At 36.4% G+C, this 27,129-nt stretch overlaps 1 protein-coding gene across 1 annotated transcript; it reads left to right on the forward strand.

Moving 5' to 3' along the window:
* The first annotated feature begins 6,475 nt into the window (after positions 1-6,475).
* Positions 6,476-9,325, forward strand: LOC113732653 (zinc finger BED domain-containing protein RICESLEEPER 1). The gene is made up of 2 exons (XM_027258570.2): positions 6,476-6,572; positions 7,496-9,325. The coding sequence occupies exon 2, from the start codon at positions 7,496-7,498 to the stop codon at positions 9,179-9,181; it is 1,686 nt and encodes a 561-aa protein (XP_027114371.1). The 5' UTR covers positions 6,476-6,572; the 3' UTR covers positions 9,182-9,325.
* Positions 9,326-27,129: the final 17,804 nt, after the last annotated feature.

Here is a 27,129-nt window from a genome sequence, read left to right on the forward strand (position 1 = left end):
ACTTTTCATGGATTTTGCATCTTAGGTGTTGTATCCCTTTGTCATCCATTGATGTTCAACTTCAACCATGAGCCTGATTTGCTTGTTGGGAGGAATAATGAAGTTTCAAAGGGAGTTTCTACACTTGAAACTTGTTATAAACTTCCTTTTTATTTCGTTAGTGATAATTCTTTCCTCATTGGTCCAAATTCTGATTCCTTACAACCTGATTTTATTCTTCAATTTGAAGGTTCAGAAGCTGCCTATCTCGATCTTACTCCATTTGTGCAAGATAGGCCATACCAACAACAACTTGCAATGAATTTTGTAACTTTGCAAAATCATGTCCGGGACTTTTCTAACCTGATTGAGCATCACTATGAAGATCCTTATCTTGTGAATGTGAATGGTAAGCTGTCAAGTGATTTTATACCTACAAATGCTAATCGTGTGATTTATTGTGTAGGTCCAAATTCGACCATTCATGACACATGACTGATTAGAGAGCTTTGGAGTGGTTGGAGTCAAGCCTTGAGTTTCCCATCGCAGATTGTGAGCATTTTCAAGCTGACCAAGAGACATGTGCACCGAATTACAATAATCATGACGTATGCAAGTATCATTCATTCTAAGAGAGCCAATATGTGGAGATTTGAAGTTTCATACTGCCAATTCTTGTAGTACTATTCATTTCCAAACACGATTTGAGGACAAATCTTTTTCAAGAGGAGAGGAATGATACGAAATATGGGCCGCTTATGGGCCATGTTTTGGGCTGCAAGAGATTGAATCTTTTAGTAATAGTTAGTAGTTTATTTTCCAGATTTCTATTTTATTTGCGAGGAATAAATTCGGTCCAAGACCTCATGTTGAGTTGGATCCGATTTATAGAGTTTAGGCTCACCATTACTTAAGTTGGTTAATTAGCTTTTATTGGGTTATGTTGGGCCAGCTTAAAAGCCTTCATTGGATCGATTATAAGTTGACCATTAGATAGTGGATTTGAGTAGTAGAATTGGCCCAAAGGCCTAGCCTAACTGAGTTAGGGTTTTCCCAAGTTACTTTAGGTTTTCAAGTTGTATGGCTATATATAGCCAAGGCAAGAGACCTTCATGATCAGTTTTGAGCATCAATAAAATTGTGAGTTTTCACTTTTCTCTTTCCAAGAGAGCCTCTTTGAATACTTGAGAATTAATCTCAAGTTGTTCATCGAACTTATCAATCAAGTAGTCTCCTTGATTGTGGCGTTCTTCTATCTATACTTTTGGTTCACTAAATTTGCTAGTCGTGGGTTAAGGAATCTCCTTAGTTCGTGGCTTGTGATTTTAGAAGGGTCAAAGTTCCGCCAAACATCCCAACTTGGTGTTCGTCTAGATCCGTCTCACATCATTTATTCTATTAAATTATAAAGGTCTTTATATGGGCTCATGCAATTTGGACGTATGTGGTATAACCGTTTCAGCAAATGTTTAATTAAAGAAGGTTATACCAATAATCCAATAAACTTATGTGTTTTTATCAAGAAAAATGGGTCAAATTTTGTGATAATTGCTATATATGTTGATGATCTCAATCTAATTGGAACTCCTGAAGAGATTCAAAATACTGTTGTTGTGACGGTCCCTCCTCCCCCTTAGGCGAACCAGAGGGTTCGGCGGACCGCCTGCCCAGCTCTCGCCGGGACTCAGTCGTTCACTACAATGCTCAAATAGATTACAATATAAATATCAAATATACATCAAATTCTCCAATAATTACATATCAAAAGCAAAGCGGAAACAACTCCCAACTATACATAAAATGATTCCAAATCCAAACTGTACAAGATATAAGCCATCCAGCCACGTGAATAAGTACTACAAGCCTTTCTTTCGCCACGAGCCCTGTGGAGGGGAATAAAATAGTTTTGGGGTGAGTTAGAAGCTCAGTGAGTAACCAGTAAAATCAGTAAACAAATATATTTCACAATAATGTATTTCGTTGATGTCATGATTCAGAGATCCAATGTACGTATTTTTGCTCTCGTGAGCCAGTGAAATCATTGCACTTAAACACTCAACGCTCAAAAAGATTACTTAACGTTAAACAATAAGGGGGAGCAACGTTGGTGCTCCAGATCATGTCACGAACTCACGAAAGTGGTGGAGACGTTGGCTCCAGGTAAATAGTAGAGGAGACGTTGGTGTTCAGCACAAGACTCTCCAAGAACTCATTTAAGCCAAATCATGTCATGGACTCACATGCTGGCACACATGATATGCAAATGAGTAAATAATGCAAGAAACAGTTCAAAAGTAACTTTGGAAACAGTTTAGGGTCACTCACCTCCACGGCTCAGAAACCATCCATCATATATCATTATCTTGTCCGAAACCAAGCTCTTCAACTCAAACTCAAAGCAATCAAATGCTTTCAAAGGTCGGACAGCATATCCCCTTAATTTCCTTACTTTTCCATTCTACAAGCAACACCAATTCATCTCAAATTAACCACATACACATTATAAACCATCAAATACACCTTTCGGCACAATATCCATAACTGAAGCTACCTTTATCGGATTGAAACGAATCTTATGGAGTTTCGAAGCCAAGACATATACCTACATTTCATATGAGACCTCCAAAGCCAAATCATGCATTTTCATGGTCAAAAATGGAAATCTCCACGAAAATAGAAATCTGGGCGCGAAACAGGGATTTATGGCAGTCAAGGGTATTTCGATCATTTTATATGCTACAGTGCTCGGATCGAGCTGAAATTTGTAGGCAGCTAGTTAACACCATTTTCTACAACTTTCATGTTTTAACCTAAGCTTGATTCGGCCTCTAACATGCTCAAATAAATCCAGTCAGAACAGGGCAGATTCAAAACCCTAACCTGGAATTTCCGCATAAAACCGAAATCTTCCGCAAACAACTTCAACTAACATATACAAGCTTCATTTTACACCATTACAAGCCATCATACCATGATTAAATCATAATCATCATATAAAACAGAAAAATTCCCAAAAAAATCAGAAATTGAGCTAACTTCACTTTAATCCATAAAATCTTCCATAAAATCACATATTTAACCAACACAAACCATTAATTTGACATTAGCAAGACCAAAGAAGGAATCCATTAGCTACTCACCTTGGAACCTCAAGAAAAGAGCCAACTAAGCACCTTTGTTTCTCAAACCACTTCACCAACTACCTCAAGACCACTTAGCAAAGGGATTTTATGGAGTGATTTGAAGTTTTATCGGTTTGATTTGCTAGATCCAAGCAAGAAATTGAAGAAACAAGTTGAGAGCTTTCTTTTCTTTTCTTGGAGAGAGAGAGTCGGCCAAGATGAGCTAAAATGAAGAGATATTTTGATCAAAATTAGCTTTAAGAAGGTATAAATATCTTGGTCAAAAGTCCCAGGGTGAATTGGATGGTGACACTTGTCACCTTTTGGTTTAAAACTTATCTTTTTGTCTCTCTAATACTAATCCATATAGGTAACATCTAATTATCTTTTAGCACCTTATAAAATAATATCACTTAATACAAAACTCCAACAAGTTATCAAAAATATATTGCATTTACCGCACTAGCGGGTCCCATGTTCATAATACTCTTCAAAATTAACGTGGATTTACTTGTATCAAGGAAATGATTTGAAAACTATATTCTCTTATAAAAATGTATAGGAAATTAATATATTGAAGAAAGGTACAAAATTATAGCCAAGGAAACAAAAATAATATCTAGAAAATATACAAAAATTTTCGGGTTTTCACACTCATCCTTTCGGGGCGTCACAGTTGTTGAATACTTGAAGAACGAATTTGAGATCAAAGATTTTGGTACGACAAATTTTTGTCTTGGTTTACAGATTGAGCATTTGAAAGGTGAAATTTTTGTCCACCAAACTGTTTATATCCAGAAGGTATTAAAGCGATTTTATATTAATAGCGCACATAAAATAAGTACCCTAATAGTCGTCAGATCATTAGACCTTAATAAGGATCCTCTTAGACCGCGAGAGGAAGATGAAGACATACTTAGTCATGAAGTACCATATCTCAGTACAATTGGTGCACTAATGTATCTTGCTAATTGTACAAAGTCTGATATATCGTTTGCAGTGAATTTATTAGCAAGATTTAGTTTGTCGCCCACAAGACGACATTGGAATGGTATTAAACATATTTTTCGCTATCTTTAAGGAATAATTAATCTTGGTTTATTTTATTCAAATAAATCTAAGCCTGAATTGCTTGGCTATACTGATACTGGGTATTTATCTGATCCGCATAAAGCAAGATCTCATACTAGTTATCTATTTATATATGGCTATACAGCTATTTTTTGCCGATCTATAAAGCAATCATTAGCCGTCACTTCATCAAATCATATTGAAATAATAGCAATTCACGAGGCTAGTCGAGAATGTGTTTGGTTAAAATCAATGACCCACTACATCCGGAAGAGTTGTGGGTTATCCTCCGAGAAAGAAAATTTTCTAACTATATTATATGAAGATAATGCAGCCTGTATAGCTCAATTGAAAGGAGGATACACTAAAGGAGATAGAATGAAACAATTTCACCAAAATTTTTTTTTATTCATGATTTACAAAAGAATGGTGAAATTGATGCGCAACAAATCTAATCAAATAATGATTTGGTAGATTTATTTACTAAGGCATTGCCGATTGCAACATTTGAGAAATTGATGAAGAATATTGAAATGCGTCTGCTAAAAGATTTCAAATGAAATTTGCATCAGGGGGAGAAATTAATATACATGAATAGTGTACTCTTTTTCCTTCATTAGAGTTTTTGTCCTACTGGACTTTTCCCTAATAAGGTTTTAACGAGACATATTCTTTGTGTAATGGACATCCAAAGGGGAGTGTTATGAATTAACTAAAAGTGTAGATGTCCATTTGTATTCTCAAGAGGATTAATTCATAATTCATTGATCCCAAGAGAATTAATTCATAATTTATTGCTACATTATGTAAAGAATTACATTGGATGAACGGTTTCAATCCATAGACCCATTCATGTAATGGATGAACCGTTTCATAAACCTATATTTTATAATACCTATATATAGAGGTACCTTGACACCTCTTGAGATGACTTTTGATTAGTTGAAAATAATAAGGAAATAATTCTCTATTCCTTTACTTTTTTTCTCTAATATTTCCATCTTTATTGTAGTAGTTTATTTTATTAGTTTTATAACAACTATTCCTTTACTTTTTTTCTCTAATATTTCCATCTTTATTGTAGTAGTTTATTTTATTAGTTTTATAACAATACTCCATTTATTTTTATTTTTTAGCCTGTCTAATTTACACAATCTCACAAGTCCAAATATCTAGGGATAATTTCAAAAACCTCCCCTGAGGTTTCTGACAATCTCACTTCTCTCCTCTAAGATTTTCAAAATATTAGGGATCTCCTCTAGTAGAATATTGGGTCCCATTTCTTACATCATCACGAACAAAATGAGTTAAATACTCACACAACTTATTAGATATTTCACAATTATTTGGATAAAATTTACTTAAATTAGTTATAAATATGGTTAATTGAATTAATGATAATTTATAAGTGCAAATAATATCTAAAATGCCATGAGAAAAAGGGCATCAAATTTAGGCATCCTACTCAGGTTGATGTATGGCATAGAAAACTGCAAGAGCAAGAAGTCACTTCAATTAGAACATGGGAAGCAGGGTTTTAAGCCATATGTGAAGATTCCACCTTTATTATAAAGGGTTCAACAGCTCTTTAAATCACATCTTCAAGTTAGTCTCTAAAAATTTTGTACTGAAAAATTTTTATTCTTTAACAGCTTATGTTGATATAATAGTTGTTTGTGTATGGTAGATTATACTTAGCTGATTTTCTATTTCAGAAACCTCTCCTAAAATTTCATTCTTCTTAAATTGCCTAGGTACTATTCATATGAAATTATCTCACTAATGCAAGGTTTGAGGGCGTTTGTGGTACTAGGTAGCTTTCTCTCTCCAACTCCCAATTTTTTATTGTTTATCTTTTTGAATTGGGTTGGATTTGATACTAGCTACTTACTTCTAAGGGAGGTCTTTGATATTTTGGAAATCTCAGGGGAGGGAAGTGAGACTATGAGAAACCTCAAGGGAGGTTTCTGAAATTATCCCAAATATCTATTGCATTATAATAAGTATATGTATAGAATTTTTGAAAAATTGCTATGATAGCTTACCACTTAGAATAGAATAATTTCTTAAAATGAATATTAATGAACATGCAAATTTTTCTTTTTTTTTTTTGGTAAAACTTTTCTCTTGAGCAATTCATGCTTGTACAAATTCACAACTCGTAAAAAAAAATATTGATAATATCAATATTGGCATTAAACTTTCCTTTTTTTTCCCGCGCAAAAGGAGGTGGGGCCCCAAAATTTCCGCCATAAACTAGCTTGACTGACTTCCCCTCTTCCTGAAAAAGGGCCAAAAAAAAAAGGGCAATCTACATCATCTATTAACCATTCTCAAATAATTTCCTGCAAGTCAAAAGGGTCTTCTCCGTGCAGTCCTGCCCTGTACTCTGCAGCCCAGGTTTCTGATTTTGTAACCCCTTTTTTGCCTCCAATCTTGTCTCTGCATACATTTCATTTGTGTATTACTAGTATTTTACTGAACCCTTGATGGAACTGATAATTCTTGGAGGAAAAAAACTGAATTTGGATATAAAGAATTAAAAGAAGACAAGAGGCAAGTAGAAATTAAAAAGGGTACTTGTTGATTTGTGGTACTAGTATCTGATTTCATCACTGCTTGTTCTACACCATATTGAAATTCAAAAAGAAGAAAAAAGTCTTGCGTGTTTATTTCTTGCTAGTATTGATGAACGGTGCACTGTCTTGGAAGGGGAAGAAACAAAAAATGGAAGGGAAAGACTGATGATTTTATACTAGTAGCTGTGATTCTTCATCGATTTTCTTGAGGGATTCTAGTTTGCTATCTTTTGGTATTAGAACATGTGAGAGTGCTATGTTTTTTTTTTTCCTGGCCGTGTCGAAGATTGATTAGTTCATATGGGGTTTTAGTTTAAGAACATGTAAGTAATGACAATTAGGAAATGAGTGAGCGTTTATGTTGCAGGATGTCGAAAATTTTGGCCCCAGTTTACACTTTTACGTTTGTAATCTGTGTTGCTGGAGTGATTGAAGCTTTGGAATTACTTTTGGGAATGTTTTCCTGTGTATGGTAGTGCTATTTACACTGAAGATCCATTCGTCCATATGGGATTCTAGTTTAGAATAGGAATGTGATCACAATTAGAAATGTGCAAGTGTTATCTTGCTGGACGTAGAAAATTTTGGCCACAAGTCACCCGTATCTGTTTGTAATATGTGTTGCTGTAGTGATTAAAGGCATTCAAAATAATTTGGGTTATATTTTTGATGTTTATGATAGTGCTATATACCAAGAAAAGGAAAAAGAAGTGGTTATGTATGATTAATTTTCCTGTTCTCCAGATGAGTTCCCAAGCTTCTGCTGACGAATCCAGTGATTGTAATGGTTCTTTTCATGAAGAATCAAATGAAAATGGTTCTGATGCTGAAGATGCCTTTCTTCCTTCTTCTGCGCTAGAATTGGAACAAATCCAAAAAGCCTTTACAAAGATGGTTTGTGTCCAGGAAGTCCCTCCCATGATGATAGAATGCCCAATCTTCAAGCGCTTTGTGTCCTCTTTGAATCCCTTTGTTGAACTGGGGGATTTTGAGTCGCTCAAAAATGACTGCTTGAAGTATTATGAGACAGAGATGATGAAGATTAAGCATATATTAAGAAATATGGATGCAAAGGTAAACCTATCCGTTGAGATGTTGAAAAATGATGCTTTTGATGACATTTTGTGCCTAACAGCACATTTTGTTGATGATACTTGGAAATGGAAAAAATGGGTTCTCAGATTTCAAGTTCTCAACTGGGAATCATATTCTGGAGCTATTGTAAAGTCGCTCGAATACTGGGGGATCATGGACAAAGTTTTTACCATTACTGTGAAGAGTGACATCTTTGATGCTGAAACCCTGGAGTGGATTCAAGACTATATACAAAAAAAGACAGAGGCTCAGGTTAAGGGCAAGTTACTTCATGTACATTGCTGTGCATGGTTCTTGAGTTCAATGGCACAGGATGCATTCCAAGAGATATCAATGATCATTGACAAGGTTCGGGATCTTATAATATGGGGAAAATTAGAACCGGTTTGGTCCATTACAAATTCTAAGTTAAAGGAGGCTTTGGACTTGCAGTCAAGGGGACAACTTGATACAGAATTTGTTGATGATAGTTGTTTGCTCTCTCCTGAAGAGTGGAAGAGACTTGAAGGAGTTTCCAAATCAGTAGACAAGCTACATAGTGTAGCAGAATTGCTGTTTCATGCTAAATATCCTACTGCTACCACTTTTCTCAAGAATCTTTATGATCTTCGTGTGAGCTTAGAGCTGGATTTTCCGAATTCATGCAGCTATGTCAATACTATCCTCGAGAAGCTGCTGCAGAAGTTTGATAGGTATTGGGAGGATACCTTTTTGGTGATGGCTATGGCTGCAGTAATGGATCCCCGCTGTAAAATGGTTTACATAGAGTACTTATGTTCAAAGGGTGGCAATGATAAATCTCAACATTCTGCTGTTTTGGAGACTGTTCGCAGCTTTTATGATGATTATTTAACGAGTTCTCTCCAGAAAGAGATTTCTGAGTGTGACTCGTGTCCTTCTGACTACGAAATTGAATGTTTCAACTCAGAAAATGAGGATGATCTTCCCAGCAAGAGAAGGAAAGTTGGAGTTGTCAAACCTGAAGGAAAGGTTAGTAGCAATCCCACCAACATAAGAAGTCACTTGGAAGACTACCAACAGTTTGTTCAGGCAAATAGTCAGCCCCCACGATCAGAACTGGATTGGTACTTGGAAGAACCTGTGCTTCCTTGGGACCAAGATTTCAACGTATTCGAGTGGTGGAAGACTGAGAGACCAAAATATCCTACACTCTCCAAGATGGCTCGTGATCTTTTGGCAATTCCATTTTCAGTGCTTACTTCATATGACGCATACTACACTGAGGAAAGGTTTATTGACAAGCGCCTCTTGTCATCCAGGGGTGCTTTAATGAACTCCTTAATGTGCACTCGGAGCTGGCATCAAAGGCATTGAATTACTCTGTGCGGAATGCAATTGTCCTTCCATTATCGATACCTTTGGCAAACATATAGCTACTCATTCACCCTTTCTCTGTCTATCTGAAGTTCTGTTTGTTTGTTGGTGCACAAGCTTTCTCTGCTTGTTCTGCAGGTCATATTAAGGAATTTCAAGCTAACACAGGAATGAGCATAAAAAGAGAATATTGCAGCATTGGCTGCTGTGTCAATGATGTTAACTTTTTGATTTTGTTGTTAAATGCATGAAAAACATGTTTTTTCGAATTGTTTCAACCAAAGGTGATAATCAAGAAAATCATCTTAGCAGCTGAGCTGATAGCCTGAATACTTACCAAACCTATATATTCTTTTGAGTGTTATATTGGATGATTTTTTTCTGATTCAGTGGTAGCTACAACCCGTTTCGTTACCACCCAACCCAACCCAAACCTCCCCAAGAAATTGCTTGTTAAATACAATAAAATCAATAGTCCATTACAGATACATAATGAATATAAAAAAATAAAAAAGAGGAGACCAAACACGAAATGGAACCAGAAATGGTACAAAAGTAGGTTTAAAAAACAGTCCTACCCTTGTTCTCCATTTCTACTTTCTTCCCCTACTTTTGGTTTATTTCATGGTATCTCCAATTTCTGTCTCCATATTTCATTTTGCTTCATCATTCTGTCCTAGCATTTTTCCTTGCATTTGTTTTAACCTTCGTTGAGCTGCGTGCCTGCAATTCATGTAAATAAACTTAAAAAAGTTATTGAATGATACTGCGACTGATTCTTTAGCAAAGATGTTGCAAATAATTCTTAGGCCTTCTTGAATTGTCCCTCAAAAAAAAAAGGGCCTTCTTAAATTGGGCTTTTATCAAAATGGTCTGCCATCGCAAAGGTAAAAGAAGTTTGTAAAGGGAATTTACACCTGCTTTTTCCAGTTTGCCTACCAACAATATCCCCAAAGTTTGAAGGCAAACCCCAAGGAGCATTTCGTACATATGACCCTGAAAACAACCAAAATTCATGCAGGCTAGTATTTTTGTTTAAACAAGTAATTCATATTTCATAATGGTTTCTACAAGTTTATTAATTCATATTTCATAATGGTTTCTAAAAGTTTAGTCAGATTTCTGCATTTTTTGGGGGTAAAATTCAGTATCATTGATGTAACCTATATCCCTAATGAAGCATAACCACTTCTTTGTTAGCACTTTAATTTGTTATCAATTTGCATCAATAGCTTGAAATATTAGAGGAAGAAACTCATTTTCAAGTTAGCTTAATCCCACCCGTCCCCTGCATAAAAAAAAATTAGCTTAATAAATTTAGGGGCAATTTTTTTAGGAGTAAATTGCGCCAAATGTCACTAAACTATACACTTGTGCTAGTTCAGGTCACTGAATTATTTTCTGAGTCGAAAATGTCATTGAACTAACCAAAGTACATGTTTTGTATCATTTTGTGTAATTTGACTGTCAAGTCAAACGGAATAGATGTCACATGATCTACATGCATAGGGTTTGAAGGACATAATCATCTAAAAATTTTAAGCACAATAAAGAAGCCATAATGGCCGGCCGCTTCAATTCAGAATCTCAATTTGGTCTACCTCTTAATAGAAAGAAAAAAAATGTAGGGTTTCTCCATTGACATCCAAATCGAACTCAATAGAAAATCTGAGGATTCAAGTGAAAGATTGAAGACAAGTTTCATTAGTCAATTACGCTGTCAGCTAATTAATCGCGATGAAGTGGGTAAAAAGAAAGAGAGATGAATACCTCGACCCATACAAAATATATGGTAAGAAATTGTATAAACCCATAGATTTAGTTAATATTGCATGAATCATGTTGTATGAGAATAAAAAAAAGTAAAGTGTTTGGCTATTGTGTTTATTGGGTATAAGGGTTTTATGCTTTGTACTAGTTGGGTAGAAAGTGACATGACAGCAATGACTGGGTGGAAAATGACACGAGAACATGTGATTTCCTTCGTTGTCATCGCAATGGGTTGTAAAGGGTGCTACAAGAATATTTTTTGATAATTTATTCATAAGTTTTGTAAATTGTGGTCTTTGTGTTGGATTGTTGCTAATTGTGTTTAAAGCAAACTTGTATGAACAATATAAAAATATTGATTAACACGTTTTCTTTTTTGTCTTTTGTGTTGTTGTAAAACTTGGAAGAGAGGAATTGAATAAGGGTCAAATTCAGGGAGACTAGTGATAAGTGTATATTTTACATATTTTAAATGTGTTCTAATAATTAGTTTTGGTATGTTTTAACTACTTTTATAGCTAATTAACTAAGTTTCTAGTAAAAATATGCATTTTGTGATTTAAGTGGTAAAAATTGTATTTTTATGGATTTAAATGGTGAAAACTTCATGTTTTTGTACACTTAATGATTCAATCATCAAATGGAATGAATTGAGAAGATAATTGGATGATTGATGATGGTTTGAAGTGATAAAAAGGGATTATAAAGTGCAAGAGCAGAAATACAATTTAGTATACGAGAAAAAGGTTTCATAGCTTTGATACCTTGTAGTATTTCGACAATATCTTGAGGTACAAGCATTGGATTGAGGTGATTCTTATACCATTTTGAAGCTAAGAGATAGATCTATATTTAATATGGGACATCGAAGTCCAGTTTAGTCGTTTTCCTAGTCAAAAAGTAAAAATACAGAAGTGCAATTTCATTGTCAAAAGCTGATTCTGACCAATTAAGGGTATTTTGGTCATTTCTCAGCCTACAGAGCTCAAAATTGGATCATTCGTTATGCATTGGAAAGCTAACTCAAAGAGCTACAACTTTTATGTTTTCCACAAGAGCTAGTTCAGCCTCCATCATTAAGAAAATATTAGTTGAAGTTGGATAAAAAACAAAGCAAGGATGAATTCTGCTCAGAAAGTGCAAACCTGCAAAGCAGAAAACATGGGATACAATAGACGACCTTGGGTCACATTTTCGAGGTCGCATATTCATCATTTTTAGCTGTAACTTACTCTACAACTTGTTCTTTATTCACACAACTTTCCAGCTCAATTCCAGTAAGTAATTTCGGCTGTATCTGACCAAGAAGAGCGTGGAAAGTTGGAGAAACAACAATTTTAAGAGTAAAAAATAACAACTAGAAACAACTCATTTGACTCTTGAATCCTCTATAAATAGCAGCCTTTGGGAAACATTTTCGCAATGTTGGAAGGCTAGAAAAACTCCACCAAAATATAGTCTTCACTAGTTTTTCTTAGTTCATTAGCTTAGGTAGGTTAGTATAGTTTTAGTCTATCTTGTATTATGCTAAGCAAGGATGATGATTGAGATTTGAAGATGGAGAAGATGCTGCTTATATGTGACAAGGGGTTCCATCTCTTCAACTCTTTAACTCTTGTATTTGAATCTTATGTTTAGTTATAATACAAGTATGGTCTTTTCTTTCTTGTTTTTCATGTTTAGTTAAAGTTTATGTCTAGAGTTATGGATGAACTTTCTATATCTTGTTAGTGATGTTTACTTGGTTATTTGATGGTATTATTTTGAGTAAGTTATTTATCACTTTTACTTTTCTAATCATGATTTAATTGTGATAATCTTAAGGTGTTAAGTTTGCAATGAGAATTAGAATTTAACACTAGTTCAAGGAAGTGATAAATCTAGAGAGTACACTCACGAGAGTAGAGGTACACCTTTGTGACTTAAGTGACTTGTTTCATGTAATTTCATAGAAAATATGAACTTGTAGTTGATTTCATAACCATGAGAGTTGGTATGACTTAATTACAAATATAGTTGATTCATCACGAGAGTAAGCTTTACATACATTAGGAAATTACGCCGTAATTAGTCAAGATAATAGCATTCACTTAACCAGTTAACTTCACTTGTAAGAATAGTAAAGAATTTCATACCTCTAGGAATTTTTTATTGTATTTTTGTTACTTTTATAGTGTAGATTGAATTCCTTGTACTTGTGATAGTCTAAATAATAACGAAATTCGAAAATCACCGGCAATTGAAAATCTTCCCTATGGATTCGACCCGTAATAACCTATACTCGCTCACGACCTGTATACTTGCAGAAAAATTGCGTGTGGGGTATTTAAGATATTATAAATATAAAACTTGACTGTAGGTGAGTTAATTGTTATATGTATATCTCGCGCTCGTCAAGTTTTTGGCGCCATTGCCGGATAAGATTTGTTCAATATCGGTGCTAAAAACAACTTTATTAGTTTAGAGATTTTTACTTGTTTTTCTTGTAATGTTGTGTTTAGTGTTTTGTTGAGTCTTTTGTTTTGTGTTTAGTGTCTTGCTTTTATATGTGTCGAGGCATCTATTCTTCTTGACTCAATGTGTTTTTAAATTACTTTGAAAACGTGTTTAAGGACTCAAGGAGAGTAGAATATATGGATGGACAATGCTTGACAAGTGGAAGATCAGCAACAAATGGTTATCAAGTGCAAAACTCCTTGAATAGAGGTAACCAAGAAATTACCGAGGGTATGTCATTTGAAAATGGTTTAAGGAGCTTAAAGGTTAAACTTAATTTTATAACGTTAAAAGTTCAATTGGACACCATTTTGCATGAAATTGAACAAAAGAGGAATGTTAATACGTTTAATTTTAATCATATGATTTGTAATTTGTGTAGAGCTTATCATGCTATTTACATATGTAAGCAAGTACAAAATGTGGATTATTATGATGAATTTGGGTACTATAATTCTTGGTTTGATCAAGGCAACACTAGTTGGGGCAATTCTTATACTTATGGTTGGGATAATCAATGTACTAATAGTGCTTCTCCTTGTTTATATGATTACCAACCCAAATGTGTCCAATGTGAATCAAAATCATCTTGGGAATTGACAATAGAAAGATTAGCTAATGCATCTTTACCTTGGAAACTAGAAAGTGAATCATTAGCTAATGATTCTAAACCATCTTGAGAGCTAGCTATAGAAAATTCCTCTAATAAATTTGATTTAGCTATATAAAAGTTAGTTAATGCAACCGCCGACCGTTTTGCTAGGATTGAACAAAGGTTAGATGAATTAACTTTTCACTTTGGTAGAATACAAGACCAATTGCATGAGTTGTGCAAAGTTATTTCTTCTAATGATATGCACTATGGCTCTAGCATGTTGCAAGTGAAAATGGATTGCATTTTGATGAAAATGATGAATCTCAATTGTGTTTTAATGAGAAAATATATATTTCACACAATAGTACCTTTGGAACTAACTTTGAACCTTAAGGGGTGAGCCTTAATGACTCATTTGTCACCCCTCTTGAAGAATGTATTAAGAGTATATGTTTTAAAAATATTATTTCCCAAGAAAACCATGCGGAGGTTCTTTTGGTGGATTCTCAAGTGATAAATTTTCAAGGTAATATCTATGAATCACTTTAGATAGGTAAGCCACTTCCATATCTCATATCATTCAATTATGTGGTTTTTGTCAAAAAGTTAACTTTTAATGATCCACCATGACCTAAAATGGTAGATTATTCATTAACCAAACCTCCTTGAAAAATGAGGTTTAATAGTCGAGCCAACGACTATAAACAAAAACGCTTGTTGAGAGGCAACCCAATGTTTTTGTTATATATGTTAATTTTGTGTGATTTTATGTTTAAATTATGTGTTTGAGTTATCTTGTTATATTTCTTTTGTAGGTTTAGGAAATAGAAGCAAAGGTAACCAAATGAGGTGAAAAATGCGAAATTCGATCAAGAAACTCCACCTCTCAATTTGAGTAAAAGTTATTTTTAATTTGTTAAAGAGGATTAAAATGCATGTTTTGATCATTTTACATGCGCGTGCATTGAATATTTTGGTAAAAGAATGATTTAGGATGTATTTTGAGTAATTGGGGTAAAAGCATAATTTTTGAAATGTTAAGAAATTTCTGTAGAAAAACTATAGAATAAAGAAAACGCGAGCTCAGAAATACGTGACCTCGAGTCGCATTTTCATGAGTTGCGTATTTATTTCTACGAAAACAAAGAAGAAAATGCGATCTTCAAAACGTGACCTCAAGTCGCATTTTCAAGAGTCGTATATTTGATCCTGTAATTTTTCAACTGAAAATGTGAGTTCCAAAACCCGACCTCAAGTTCGCATTTTCTGTAGTCACGTTTTTATTGTTCATTTTTTTTAAAAAACAAAATGCAGGCTGCATTTTCTTCTCTTCTTCTCTTTCACCTCATGTATTTCCTCATACACTCACACACCTTTCACCAATCTCCTCTTATACAACATTTCCTTACAAGAAATCATCAAATAAATATCAATTGATCTTCATAGAGCCTTTTTAACTGATTAAAATTCAAGAAAAATACTTCAAAAATCGGTTGAAGACTAGGGATTCTAAATTCTTATCCAAGAAATTGGAGTCCAATGGGGTGATTTTCATAGGTTTTTTTGCATTGTTTGTGACAGCCCCACCTCCTCCTAAGGCGAACCAAGGGGTTCGGCGGACCGCCTGCCCAGTTCTCACCGGGACTCAATCATTCCTTAATCAAATTCGGAATACAACCAAAGGAATAACATACAACGGTCCAAAACTTAAGTGAAACTTATATATATATTGCTATCTCAAAAGGAAGTACAACCATCAAATGTACAAAGGTTCTCACTTCACCATCCAACCAACTCGTGCCAAGCACTAGGGCGAGAACCATTACAAAAACAAAGAGCTAGACCAAGCTAGTCTATGCCAAGCTCTCATCCTTGCGTGCCTTCCCCTGTTAAGGAAAACAAAACTAAAGGGATGAGCTAAAATCTCAGTGAGGTTCCGAATACATAATCAAATAATCAATCCAATACATTAAACATAGAGTATCAATAATTCAAGAAACATTTACCATGGAAAGCGATATTAACACATACATTAAAAGGATACGGGCTCACAAGGAACCATAAATTCGTTCGTTTGTTCGTTCTCCTGACATTTCCCCTTATTCCTCCATTCTTTTGAAAAATGCATTTTGTAAATTAAAACTCTCGTTCGTTCTTTCGTTTCATTCACCCCCTCCTGGACGTTGGCCAGCCTCCACCAACCTACAAGGTAATACTCGAGTATACTGACGTTCACACCCAGGGTCACCATATCGGCCGACCGAGTCCGCTTCTGGCTCGAGTCGATCGGTAACGAAGGGCAGGGCCCAGTTCAACCAAAAGGCTTACATCATGCGCAACTAATGTATTAATCATTAAATCATTGAAAATTTCACGTTTCCTTTAGGTCGAGCGTGATAAAGTACACGCTCGCCTAAAAAATTCGTTTTGAAAATCATTGGAAACATTTAACACATTTTCGAACAATAACACCAAGTCATGAAGTCAAGGAAGATATAACAAACAAGGAACACTCACCTATTTACGCAAAATAATATCCAAAATATCCTTCCGGATAATACCGTCAGTCACCAATGAACCCTAATAGAATCAAAAGAATACATTATGCTTCAACCATCAAAGATTTAAATGATTCAAAGACAAGTCGAATACGTACTAGTACAAAGTATAAATATGATTTTGGGTAGTGAAAAGAGTACTTTGAAACCAAAGGACCTAAGTAAAATATTTGTAAAACTTAGACTCACTTGTAAAACTTTAAAATCGCTATTTGAGCCAAAGTGTCAAAGAAAACGTAAATACCCTAGATGGTTCACATGGTATTCGCTCTCAAGCCTTACTCAAGTCGCAAGTATATCGACCTAGTTCTCGAGCGTAAATTTGGGCAGCACGCCCTTTGTATTTACCAATTTTCCAGCCATTTATGGCTTCATTCTTTTCCTCAATCAAACCCAAAGTCATATACAAAATCATCTCATTTCAATAGCCATTCCATAGGCTCCAAGTCATACAAGTACAAAATCAAGCTAGGAGCATGTGCGGAAATGAAGGTTGAGTCAAGAAACAAAAGACAGATTTGATGTTATTTTGCGTAACGGACACAACCGAAGCCACGCTTAACGGATTGGGGTGAAATTTATACTGTTTTGAAGATAAGACAAAGGCCTACAACTTTGATGAAGACCACTCAGTCCAGTTTGTAGTGTATCTAAGTCAAAATCGCAAATAACATAACCAGAATCTCACATTCGGGCTTGTTAACCGCCTTATGCGTAAACGACAATTACTCAGGCTACCGAGGTCCAAACGAGGTGATTCTATGGGCGTTGGAAACATAAGACATAGCATTACAACTTTCGTGTTTTGATCAAAGGCTAATTTAGTACACATCAGGGTGAAAGGACACGGTTAGTATTGCGAAATATAAAAAATGTCCACTGGACTAAACCTATGAGAGTCAGGGGTATTTTTGTCTTTTAACAGGATACGTTGCTTCGATTGAGGTTAAATTTTGCAGGCAACTATAAAACATCATTCTATACAACTTTCATGTTTTATGCTAAGCCTAATTCGGCCTCTAACATCACGAACTGGAACCAGGCAGAACAGAAGCTTGAATTTCCAGAAATCTGGACTTTTGTTATAGTCAAGCTATAATTCACATTTTTACCTTAAAATTACCACTACTTTCTCCTTTACAAGATTATATACCATATACATACACCATATAACACCTAACCCACAAGAAATATGAGTGAATAAATCAAAACTCTAACTCAATATTCCTCCCTCCAATCATCAAAACCATTTGAAACAAGCATCACAAGCACAACTCTAACATTAATACCCAACTTAATCATGATTAATGGAGAAAGAAAGAGTGATCAGCCATTATACCTCAAGACAAGACCTTGCAAGAGTGATCCTCCACTACTCCTTCAAATTTTTGGTTCCTTAAGCTTCCCAAGCTTCCAAACTAATGATTAATCGGTTTAGTTTTTTCTTGTTCTCACTAAATCAAGCAAACCCAAGATGCAACTAAAGTTTTCTTTCCTCTTGGTTTTCCTGAAGGCTCACGGCCCTCTCTCTCTTATTTCTATGAGTTTTTTCTTTGTTTTCTTTCTCATTTACTAACATCCTAGATATTTAAGCTAAGGTCAAAGGTTACTTTTCTTCCACCAATCAAATTTACGCTTAGGAAGACCTTAGAAGATTCAATGTTACTAATATCTTACTTTGCTAAGTCTCACACTATGGCCCCAATAACTTTAAATCTTTGCAATTAACTCCATAGTTCACCAACTAGTTGTAAAAAAAATATTGCGTGCATCGCACTAGCGGGCCACACATCGATAATGCGTTTCAAATTTAACGTCCACTAACTCATACTAGAAAAATGAATTTAAAACTGTACTTGTTGTAAAAATGCATAGAAATTTTAATATTTCCAAGGAAAGTATAAAATGTAGGCAAAGAAATAAAATAATCCTAGTTCAATTGCCACGCTTAACTGTACTTCCAACACATACACGTATATACATATCGTTCACCCAAATACACGTAATATCAAAACCTTCCTTTGTTGAAAACAAATGGTTAACACATTTTCACTTAACAAGGGAAAGTGAGAATAAACAAAAGGTTAAGAAAATGTGACAATTTTAGGGTTCTCACACTCTCTCCCCCTTAAAGAAATTTCTTCATCAAAATTTTCCTATCACAATCTAAAGTAACCAATGGCTTTTACCTTCTACGTCTCGGAAGAAATGAGGATCTTCATTCCAGTCCCTTCTCTATTTGACGGTCCAGGGTCGGTCTCGATTGGTTGCTGGGTTCCTTTCTTTTCACGCAATTGAACCGGGCAATTAGCAATGCGATGCTTGGCGCTCCCACAGCGCAGACATCTTCCCCCCTTTTTCAAACAACCTACCTCCAGATGGTTGGCTTTTCTGCAATAGCCACAAAATGGAAAAGGGATTGAGGTTTGATCTCCTTGTGAGACACCTCTCGGTTATCCTTCTCCACTTGGATTTCCTCCCGGAGTATCCTCCCTAAGCGTCTCCAAAATTTTCACACCACCCGCTCCACGACCCACCTTAGCAAATGGCTTACCCCGCTCACCCTGTTCTGGCCTATGACGTTTACGAGGTACACCCCTTTTCTTTGCAGGAAAGAGCTTCACTTGTGGCCTGGCAATTTCTGTCCTTTGAGCTTCCTCCGGAACCTCCATAGGAGTAATACTTTGTGCCCTTGCTAAGGCCTCCTCAGAAATCCCTTCATATTTCCTTTTTAGCTCTAAGTTCTTGTGTAAGAGCTCAATTTTCTCCGAATACTCGTGCTTCCACCGCCCTTCCCAGTACTCGGCTAATCTCCTTTGGACCTCTATTTCGTCTCGAAAAACCGCGATTTCCTTATACTTATCAACCCAATGTGCCATCTCATGGAGTCGCTGGAACTCAGATGATAGCCTGCCGGGTAAAACAATGGGTCATAATAAATTTCTAAGTACAAGTGGCACTCTCGGTCCTTGTCTTTGTTCAGCTGTTGTTTCCCTTTCTTCTCTTGGCTCTTGAGCTCGCTTACTCCCCCGGCCACGACTACGTCTTCCCTCCATATTATTTTCTCCCCCTCTCTCTTTTCACTTTTTTTTTCCACAAGGTACTTTAATAAGCAAACGAAGTAAATTGACTAAAATAGAAAGATCTAACGCACCAAATACACAGAGAAACATATACACAAAGAGACATATCACTTTAGACAGGTAGTCAAAGCAGGCAGATAGTCAAAAGCAGTCAGCATTACACGTGTACATATTAACATACCACAAACAAAAGTCATGGAATGACAATCCAAGGGCAAATCAAAAGAAAAGGCGATATCGTCCCAGTCTCAATTAAATAATCGCGTCCGGTCTCTCACGTCACTTGCCATCCAAACTAGATGTCCATTGACCTCTTGTACTCCTTCTGGCCAAACAAAGCCTATTCATGTTCCCAAAATTCAAATCTCCAATACTTAACACCGCCTCAACTCTGGAGTACTCGGGCACAAGAATCCGAAATAAGATAATTCACATCTCGAGTTGGCCAGTCCCAAGAGTAAGCTATCTACAATCGAAATTCCTACCTGATGTACCTATCTATGGTCCACAAATACCACAAGAAAATGTAAAGCCTATAACATTCACAAGTCACAACTTATGCTCGAACGAGCACTTAGTCCTTCATACATATTCACCGTTTAGTCCAGACTCACTCCGCGCAGAGACCACGCGAAGCAGGCTCTGATACCAACAATGACAGCCCCACCTCCCCCTAAGGCGAACCAAAGGGGTCAGCGGACCGCCTGCCCAACTCTCGCCGGGACTCAGTCGTTCACTTCAATCCTCAAATAAAACCAGAATAAACCCACAAGAATAAATATAATGACGATCCAAAATTTAAAGCAAAACTTATGTACATTACTATCTGAAAAAGGAGTACAAACATTGAATATACAAAGGTTCTCAATTCACCATACATCCAGCCCGTGCCAAGCACTAGGGCGAAAACCATTACAAAATCAAAGAACTAGACTAGGTTAGTCTATACAGAGCACTCGTCCTGGCTCGCCGTCCCCTGTTAAGGAAAATAAAACTAAAGGAATGAGCTAAAAGCTCAGTGAGGTTCCGAACACATAATCAAACAATCAATCCAATACATTAAATATAGAGTATCTATAGTTCAAGAAATTTTTACAATGGAAAGCGATAATAACACATTCATTAAAAGGATACGGGCTCACAAGGAGCCATTCGTTCGTTCGTTCATTCTCCTGTCGTTCCTCTTATTCCTTCAATTATTTGAAAATGCGTTTTTGTAAGTAAAACCCTCGTTTGCATTGACATTCGTTCATTCATTTCATTTCACCCCCTTCCGGACATTGGCCGGACTCCACCCGACAACAAGGTAATACTCGAGTATACCAAACGTTCACCCAGGGTCACTAAATCGCCCGACTGAGTCCGCTTCTGGCTCGAGTCGATCAGTAACGAAGGGCAAGGCCCAATTCAGCCAATGGCTTACATTCATGCAGATATAATCATTCAATCATTGAAAATTTAATATTCATTTAGGTCGAGTGCGATAAAGTACACACTCGCCTAGAAAACTCATTTTTAGCAATCATTGAAAGCATTTAACATTCAATCAAATATCCATAACATGGAACAAGGCATATAGTCAAGAGTAACATAACAACAAGGAACACTCACCTATTTAAGCAAAATAAAGTCCAAAGTTTCCTTCCGGATAATACTCTCAATCACCAAGGAACCCTAATAATCAAACGAACACATTATGCTTCAACTATCAAAGATGTAAGTGAGTCAAAGACAAGTCGAATACGTACTAGTACAAAGTATAAATATGGTTTTGGTAGTGAAAAGAGTACATTGAAACCAAAGGACATAAGTAAAATATTTGTAAAACTTAGACTCAGTTGTAAAACTTTAAAATCGCTATTTGAGTCAAAGTGGCAAAGAAAAGGTAAATGCCCTAGATGGTTCACATTGTATTCACTCTCAAGTCTTACTCAAGTCGCAAGTATATCGACCTAGTTCTCGAGCATAAATTTGGACAGCACGCCCTTTGTATTTACCTATTTTTCAGCCATTTATGTTTTCATTCTTTTCCTCAATCAAATCCAAAGTCATATACAAAATCATCTCATTTCAATAGCCATTTCATACAAGTACAAAATCAAGCTAGGAGCATGTGCGGAAATGAAGGTTGAGTCAAGAAACAAAAGACAGATTTGATGTTGTTTTACGTACCGGACACAGTCGAAGCTACGCTTATCGGATTGGGGTGAAATTTATACCATTTCGAAGATAAGACAAAGGCCTACAACTTTGATGAAGATCACTCAGTCCAGTTTGTAGTGTATCTAAGTCAAAATCTCAAATAACAGAACCAGAATCTCACATTCGGGCTTGTTAACCGCCTTATGCGTAAACGACAATAACTCAGGCTACCGAATTCCAAAAGAGATGATTCTAAGGTTGTTGGAAATCTAAGACATAGCACTACAACTTTTGTGTTTTGGTTAAAGGCTAATTCAGTACACATCAGGGTGAACAGACACGGTTAGTGTTGTGAAATATCAAAATTGTCCACTGGACTAAACCTATGAGAGTCAGGGGTATTTTTGTCTTTTCACAGGATACGTTGCTTCGATTGAGCTTAAATTTTGTAAGAAACTATAAAACATCATTCTCTACAACTTTTATGTTTCATTCTAAGCCTAATTCGGTCTCTAACATCATGAACTGGAACCAGACAGAACTGAAGCTTGAATTTCCAGAAATCTGGACTTTTGTTATAGTCAAGCTATAATTCACATTTTTACCTTAAAATTACCACTACTTTCTCCTTTAAAAGATTATATACCATATATATACACCATATAACACCTAACCCACAAGAAATATGAGTGAATAAATCAAAACCCTAACTCAATATTTCTATCTCCAATCATCAAAACCATTTGAAACAAGCATCACAAGCACAACTCTAACATTAATACCCAACTTAATCATGATTAATGGAGAAAGAAAGAGTGATCAGCCATTATACCTCAAGACAAGACCTTGCAAGAGTGATCCTCCACAACTCCTTGAAATTTTGGCTCCTTAAGATTCCCAAACTTCCAAACTAATGATTAATCGGTTTAGTTTTTTCTTGTTCTCACTAAATCAAGCAAACCCAAGATGCAATTGAAGTTTTCTTTCCTCTTGGTTCTCCTCAAGGCTCACGGCCCTCTCTCTCTATTTTCTATGAGTTTTTGCTTTGTTTTCCTTCTCATTTACTAAAATGCTTGATATTTAAGCTAAGGTCAAAGGTTACTTTTCCTCCACCAATTAAATTTAAGCTTAGGAAGACCTTAGAAGTATCAAGGTTACTAATATCTTACTTTGCTAAGTCTCACACTATGGCCCCAATGACTTTAAATCTTTGCGATTAACTCCATAGTTCACCAACTAGTTGTAAAAAAAAGTATTGCGTGCATCGCACTAGCGGGCCCCACATCGATAATGCGTTCAAATTTAACGTCCACTAACTCATACTAGAAAAATGAATTTAAAACTGTACTTGCTTGTAAAAATGTATAGAAATTTTAATATTTCCAAGGAAAGTATAAAATGTAGGCAAAGAAATAAAATAATCCTAGTTCAATTGCCGCGCTCAACCGTACTTCCAACACATACACGTATATACATATCGTTCACCCAAATACACGTAATATCAAAACCTTCCCTTGTTGAAAACAAATGGTTAACACATTTTCACTTAACAAGGGAAAGTGAGAATAAACAAAAGGCTAAGAAAATGTGACAATTTTAGGGTTCTCACACTCTCTCCCCCTTAAAGAAATTTCTTCATCGAAATTTTCCTATCACAATCTAAAGTAACCAATGGCTTTTACCTTCTACGTCTCGGAAGAAACGAGGATCTTCATTCCAGTCCCTTCTCTATATGACGGTCTAGGGTCGGTCTCGGTTGGTAGCTGGATTCCTTTCTTTTCACGCAATTGAACCGGGCAATTAGCAATGCGATGCTTGGCGCTCCCACAGCGCAGACATCTTCCCCCCGTTTTCCAACAACCTACCTCCAAATGGTTGGCTTTTCTGCAATAGCCACAAAATGGGAAAGGGATTGAGGTTTGATCTCCTTGTGAGACACCTCTCAGTTATCCTTCTCCACTTGGGTTTCCTCCCGGAGTATCCTCCCAAAGCGTCTCCAAAATTTTCACACCACCCGCTCCACGACCCATCTTAGCAAATGGCTTACCCCACTCACCCTGTTCTGGACTTTGACGTTTACGAGATACACCCTTTTCTTTGCAGGAAAGAGATTCACTTGTGGCCTGGCAACTTCTGTCCTTTGAGCTTCCTCCGGAACCTCCGTAGGAGTAATACTTTGTGCCCTTGCTAAGGCCTCCTCAGAAATCCCTTCATATTTCCTTTTTAGCTCTAAGTTCTTGTGTAAGAGCTCAATTTTCTCCGAATACTCGTGCTTCCACCGCCCTTCCCAGTACTCGGCTAATCTCCTTTGGACCTCTATTTCGTCTCGAAGAACCGCGATTTCCTTATACTTATCAACCCAATGTACCATCTCACGGAGTCACTGGAACTCAGATGATAGCCTTCCGGGTAAAACAATGGGTCATAATAAATTTCTAAGTACAAGTGGTACTCTCGGTCCGTGTCTTTGTTCAGCTGTTGTTTCCCTTTCTTCTCTTGGCTCTTGGGCTCGCTTACTCCCCCGGCCACGACTACGTCTTCGCTCCATATTATTTTCTCCCCCTCTCTCTTTTCTCTTTTTTTTTCCAAAAGGTGCTTTAATAAGCAAACGAAGTAAATTGACTAAAATAGCAAGATCTAACGCACCAAATACATAGAAAAACATATACACAAAGAGACATATCACTTTGGACAGGTAGTCAAAGCAGGCAGATAGTCAAAAGCAGTTAACATTACACGTGTACATATTAACATACCACAAACAAAAGTCATGGAATGACAATCCAAGGGCAAATCAAAAGAAAAGGCGATATCGTCCCGGTCTCAATTAAATAATCACGTCCGGTCTCTCACGTCACTTACCATCCAAACTAGATGTCCATTGACTTCTTGTACTCATTCTGGCCAAACAAAGCCTATTCATGTTCCCAAAATCCAAATCTTCAATACTTAACACCGCCTCAACTCTGGAGTACTCAGGCACAAGAATCCGAAATAAGATAATTCACATCTCGAGTTGGCCAGTCCCAAGAATAAACTATCTACAATCGAAATTCCTACGTGATGTACCTATCTATGGTCCTCAAATACCACAAGAAAATGTAAAGCCTATCAAATTCACAAGTCACAGCTTATGCTCGAACGAGCACTTAGTCCTTCATACTTATTCACCACTTAGTCCAGACTCACTCCGCGCAGAAACCACGCGAAGCAGGCTCTGATACCAACTATGACAGCCCCACCTCCCCCTAAGGCGAACCAAAGGGGTCAGCGGACCGCCTGCCCAACTCTCGCCGGGACTCAGTCTTTCACTTCAATCCTCAAACAAAACCAGAATAAACCCACAAGAATAAATATAACGACGATCCAAAATTTAAAGCAAAACTTATGTACATTACTATCTCAAAAGGGAGTACAAACATCGAATATACAAAAGTTCTCAATTCACCATACATCCAGCCCGTGCCAAGCACTAGGACGAAAACCATTACAAAATCAAAGAACTAGACTAGGTTAGTCTATACAAAGCTCTCGTCCTGGCTCGCCGTCCCCTGTTAAGGAAAACAAAACTAAAGGAATGAGCTAAAAGCTCAGTGAGGTTCCGAACACATAATCAAACAATCAATCCAATACATTAAATGTAGAGTATCTATAGTTCAAAAAACATTTACAACGGAAAGCGATAATAACACATTCATTAAAAGGATACGGGCTAACGATGAGCCATTCGTTCGTTCGTTCATTCTCCTGTCATTCCTCTTATTCCTTCAATTATTTGAAAATGCGATTTTGTAAGTAAAACTCTCGTTTGCATTGACATTCGTTCATTCATTTCATTTCACCCCTTCGGGACGTTGGCCGGACTCCACTCGACAACAAGGTAATACTCGAGTATACCAAACGTTCACCCAGGGTCACTAAATCGCCCGACTGAGTCCGCTTCTGGCTTGAGTCGATCAGTAACGAAGGATGGGGCCCAGTTCAGCCAATGGCTTACATTCATGCAGATATAATCATTCAATCATTGAAAATTTCACATTCATTTAGGTCGAGTGCGATAAAGTACACACTCGCCTAGAAAACTCATTTTTAGCAATCATTGAAAGCATTTAACATTCAATTAAATATCCATAACATGGAACAAGGCATATAGTGAAGAGGAACATAACAACAAGGAACACTAACCTATTTAAGCAAAATGACGTCCAAAGTTTCCTTCCGAATAGTACTCTCAATCACCAACGAATCCTAATAATCAAACGAACACATTATGCTTCAACCATCAAAGATATAAGTGAGTCAAAGACAAGTCGAATACGTACTAATACAAAGTATAAATATGGTTTTGGTAGTGAAAAGAGTACATTGAAACCAAAGGACATAAGTAAAATATTTGTAAAATTTAGACTCACTTGTAAAACTTTAAAATCGCTATTTGAGTCGAAATGGCAAAGAAAACGTAAATACCCTAGATGGTTCACGTTGTATTCGCTCTCAAGTCTTACTCAAGTCGCAAGTATATCGACCAAGTTCTCGAGCGTAAATTTGGGCAGCACGCCCTTTGTATTTACCTATTTTCCAGCCTTTTATGGCTTCATTCTTTTCCTCAATCAAACCCAAAGTCATATACAAAATCATCTCATTTCAATAGCCATTTCATAGGCTCCAAGTCATACAAGTACAAAATCAAGCTAGGAGCATGTGCGGAAATGAAGGTTGAGTCAAGAAACAAAAGACAGATTTGACGTTATTTTACGTAACGGACACAATCGAAGCTATGCTTATCGGATTGGGTTGAAATTTATACCGTTTCGAAGATAAGACAAAGGCCTACAACTTTGATGAAGATCACTCAGTCCAGTTTGTAGTGTATCTAAGTCAAAATCTCAAATAACAGAATCAGAATCTCACATTCGGGCTAGTTAACCGCCTTATGCGTAAACGATAATAACTCAGGCTACCGAAGTCCAAACGAGGTGATTCTAAGGGCGTTGGAAAGCTAAGACATAGAACTACAACTTTTGTGTTTTGGTCAAAGGCTAATTCAGTACACATCAGGGTGAACAGACACGGTTAGTATTGTGAAATATCAAAATTGTCCACTAGACTAAACCTATGAGAGTCAGGGGTATTTTTGTCTTTTCACAGGATACGTTCCTTCGATTGAGTTTAAATTTGTAGGAAACTATAAAACATCATTCTATACAACTTTTATGTTTTATGCTAAGCCTAATTCGGCCTCTAACATCACGAACTGGAACAGGGCAGAACTGAAGCTTGAATTTCCAGAAATCTGGACTTTTG

The sequence above is a fragment of the Coffea arabica genome, chromosome 2e (assembly GCF_036785885.1).
Source record: "Coffea arabica cultivar ET-39 chromosome 2e, Coffea Arabica ET-39 HiFi, whole genome shotgun sequence".
Taxonomy (NCBI): Eukaryota; Viridiplantae; Streptophyta; class Magnoliopsida; order Gentianales; family Rubiaceae; genus Coffea; species Coffea arabica.

Excerpts from the sequence above, each read along its gene's own strand:
- LOC113732653 (XM_027258570.2), top strand. The coding sequence starts at position 7,496 with ATGAGTTCCCAAGCTTCTGCTGACGAATCCAGTGATTGTAATGGTTCT.